This window comes from Gekko japonicus, unplaced genomic scaffold (genome assembly GCF_001447785.1).
Source record: "Gekko japonicus isolate JY-2015 unplaced genomic scaffold, Gekko_japonicus_V1.1 scaffold2243, whole genome shotgun sequence".
Taxonomy (NCBI): Eukaryota; Metazoa; Chordata; class Lepidosauria; order Squamata; family Gekkonidae; genus Gekko; species Gekko japonicus.
In genome coordinates, this window is record NW_015162547.1 from 87,762 (window position 1) to 90,872 (window position 3,111).

Here is a 3,111-nt window from a genome sequence, read left to right on the forward strand (position 1 = left end):
CGGGGGACCCGAGGAACCCCCCCCCCCAAAAAAAAACCCCCCTGCAGGAGCCCGGCCGAGGCCCCGGGAGGAAGCGGGGGAGGGGGGAGGCCCCGCGGCCCGCCGACCCCTCCAGGGGCGGCTCCTCTCCTCCGCCTGCCCGGGTGCCCGTGCGCCGGGCCCACCGTCCCCCCGCCCCAGCCCTCCTCTGGGGCCCTCCCCGGCCGACCCTGCAGGGGGCGCCGCCCGACCGCCCCTTCGCTCCCGCGGCCGGCCAGAGACGGCGGCTCTCTCCCCGCGCCTGCGCCGCCTGCCGGCAGCAGAGAGAAGAGCGCGCTGGAGTCTTCGCCCCGACGGGCTGTCCCCTCCGCCCGGCCCAGCCCAGCACAGCCACGAGGGCTGCCAACCTCCAGGTGGTGGCTGGAGATCTCCCGGGACCACCGCTGATCTCCAGGCAACAGAGATCAGTCCCCCGGCAGAAAAGGGGGCCACTTTGGGAGATGGTCTCTGTGGAATCATACCCACCAATAAAGTCCCCCCCCCAGACCCTGCGCTCTTCGGGTTCCACCCCCAAAGTCTCCAGGTGTTTCCCAAGCCCCCGCTGGCAGCCCTAACCCCACCCCACCCCTCTCCAGGACCCGCGGCGGGACCGCAGGGCTGGCAGAAGGACCCTGTGCTGGGGTCTGGCCCACGGCCGCCCTGCGCGGAGTTCTCGTGCTGCTGTCTGGAGGCCAGGGGTGTCAGAGTGGGAGATCAGCACGCGCCCACCCACCACGGGGAGGATGCTGGCCGCCCCAGGCTCCACCCCACCCCCCACCCCAAACTCCAGGTATTTCCCAACTCCAGGGAGGGCAGGCAGGCAGGCAGGCAGGCAGGCAGGCCGCCCTCCCGGCTGCAGAAATGCGCCTTGCCAGTCCCAAGGGCGTCCCGGCCCAGTTTCGCTACGACAGGCTCAGAGGGCTTCCCTTCTGGAATGGAGGGTGTTTTATTCTCCCGTCATGCAGGGCAGGGTACAAACCAGGAGACTGGGGGGGGGGGGGGGGGGAGTCAGTGAAGGAGGCAGAGTCAGCACCACTGAGAAGAGTCAGGGTTGCAGCAGAGCAGCTCAGAGGAGGGGGGGGCTGTTGCGGGCCCCTTGGAGGCTCGGGCTCCTGTGCCTCTAGGTGTGCTCGGCCGGGGGGAGGTGGCAGGCCACCCACTGCTTGACGTAGCTGGGGAGGAAGGTGGTCCCCTCCTCCTCCTCCCCAGGGGCGGTGCAGCCGGGATGCATCCCCCGGAACTCGCAGTCCACGACGGGGCTGCCACAGTCGGAGTCAGCGAAGCCGCTGTCCACGGTGTCCAGGTCAAGACCGTCGCCCGGGTCTCCGTCAGCCGCCCAGATGGGAGAGAGCGGCTTTCGGCAGAGAGGCTGGGTGGAGGGCGGAGAGGAGGCGCTCACGGGGCCCCCTCGGGTTGGCTCCCCATCGAGGGTGTTCCGGTGCTCCGGCAGGGTTCCGGCCTGCAGCTGGGCCAGACAGGTGTCTCTGCGCCAGGGTCCGGAGGAGCCCGAGTCCCAGAAGTCCCTCGGAGGAGGAGGTATCTGCCTGGCTGGCAGCAGGCGTTCCGTGGAGCCCCCGTCGTCCAACGGCAGGCAGCGGTAGTCCTCCAGCTCCAGGCCGCAGGCGTCTGCCACGGTGACGGTGTCGATGGAGAGGTGGCCGTAGGCCGGCTCCAGCACAGATCCATCGCTTTCCTCGGCCAAGGCCGGCAGGGTGGCAGTGCAGTGGGGTGCAGAAGTCTCCTCTAGGGTGGCTGCACTGAGCGGGGGCCGGGGGCTGATCCTGGCCACTTCCGGCAGGGCTGTGCCGGGCTCATAGACATCCAGGGTGGCTCCAGAGCAGGAGGTGCCCGCCCACTTCTGTACTCAGGGAGAGGGGGAGAGAGGGAGGGAGAGGATGGGACCAGGGAGCCCAGAGGCAGAGGCAGCGCCCCCCACCCCTGGGCTCAGGGCGGCTTACAAGAGGGCACAGAGCCCATGCATAAAAACAAGATAAAACAATAAAACCATTCAATAACAGCAAAAGCAGAAATAAAGTGCTCCATGAAAAGAAGATGGTCTCCGAATAATTTCATGGTAGCATCGGTCATTTCCTGGGGGGTGATATTGTCCTGTAGGTGGTCCAAGGCTCGTCCAGCGGTACTGGTGCCACGCAGTATTATGGCCGATCTTCCGAGGGCCGCCCCTGGCCCCGTTGTTGCCCACGCCATGGGTGGCTGGCTTGGCAGTCTACCTTGCTGGGGTCTCGTGCCCTCGCGTAGGGGGCATTTAGTTTTTAAGGCTGCTTTTCCTTTACAGAGGGGGCACTTTGGTATCAGCCAGCCGTTGGCTTCGGCAGCAGGGAGGGGGTTTCTTGCCTCACACACAAAGGGCTCCCCAGAATGCCCTGCGAAATGCACGGCTCCCGGGTGCTGGGCTGGACTGGCACTGCTGAATTCGTGGGTGCCTTTGGGGAGAGGCAGCCGGCAGCCGGCAGCCGGCAGCCGGGAGTCCCTCTCTCTTGGGGAGTCTTTTGTGCTGCCTCTAATGGCAGACGGTCTCCCTCCACAGAAAGCGTCCCCCCCCCCCCTCCAGCATCTGGCCATTTGGGTCCCCCTGCCTCCATCAAGGAAACTGGGTTTCAGGGAAACCACCTAACGGGACTGCTTTAATTATGCAACCCAAGCCCTGCCCCCCCCTCTGGAATTGGGTGCCTTTTCCTGTTAGGCAGACGCTTCCCTCCTTCAGGGTCGCTCCCCCCAAAAAAACCCCCCAAAATCGTAAAACAAACTCCAGAGTCCCGGGGGGGGGGGGAGAGAGAGAGAGAGAGAGCTCTTTCTGGGGTGGGGCTGCTACTGTCAAAGGTTTCCCCACCCTCCATCTCTGCCCCCAGCCTCCTGGTGCACTGTGAACTCCTCCCCCCCCCCTCATGGGGCAGTGCCTGGCTTCTCTGTGGCTCCAGTCCTCCTCCTCCTCCTCGTCTGGCCCCTCTGGGGCGGCAGGCAGCCTCAGCTGGTGTCTTCCCTTTGCTTGTTTGTCTCTTTCCCCCCCAGAGGCCTTGGGGGGGGGGCTCCCCTCCCTCCCTCCCTCCCTGTGCCCTCCCCTTCCCCTTCCCA

General features: G+C 66.3%; 1 protein-coding gene across 1 annotated transcript in view; it reads right to left on the reverse strand.

Moving 5' to 3' along the window:
• Positions 1-1,098: 1,098 nt before the first annotated feature.
• IL21R (interleukin 21 receptor) overlaps positions 1,099-3,111 on the reverse strand; it is an 8,056-nt gene continuing 6,043 nt past the window's right edge. Inside the window, exon 6 of the mRNA XM_015406346.1 lies at positions 1,099-1,881. Within this exon, the coding sequence (XP_015261832.1) occupies positions 1,139-1,881 (743 nt within the window). The 3' untranslated portion in view covers positions 1,099-1,138. The remainder of the gene's footprint in view (positions 1,882-3,111) is intronic.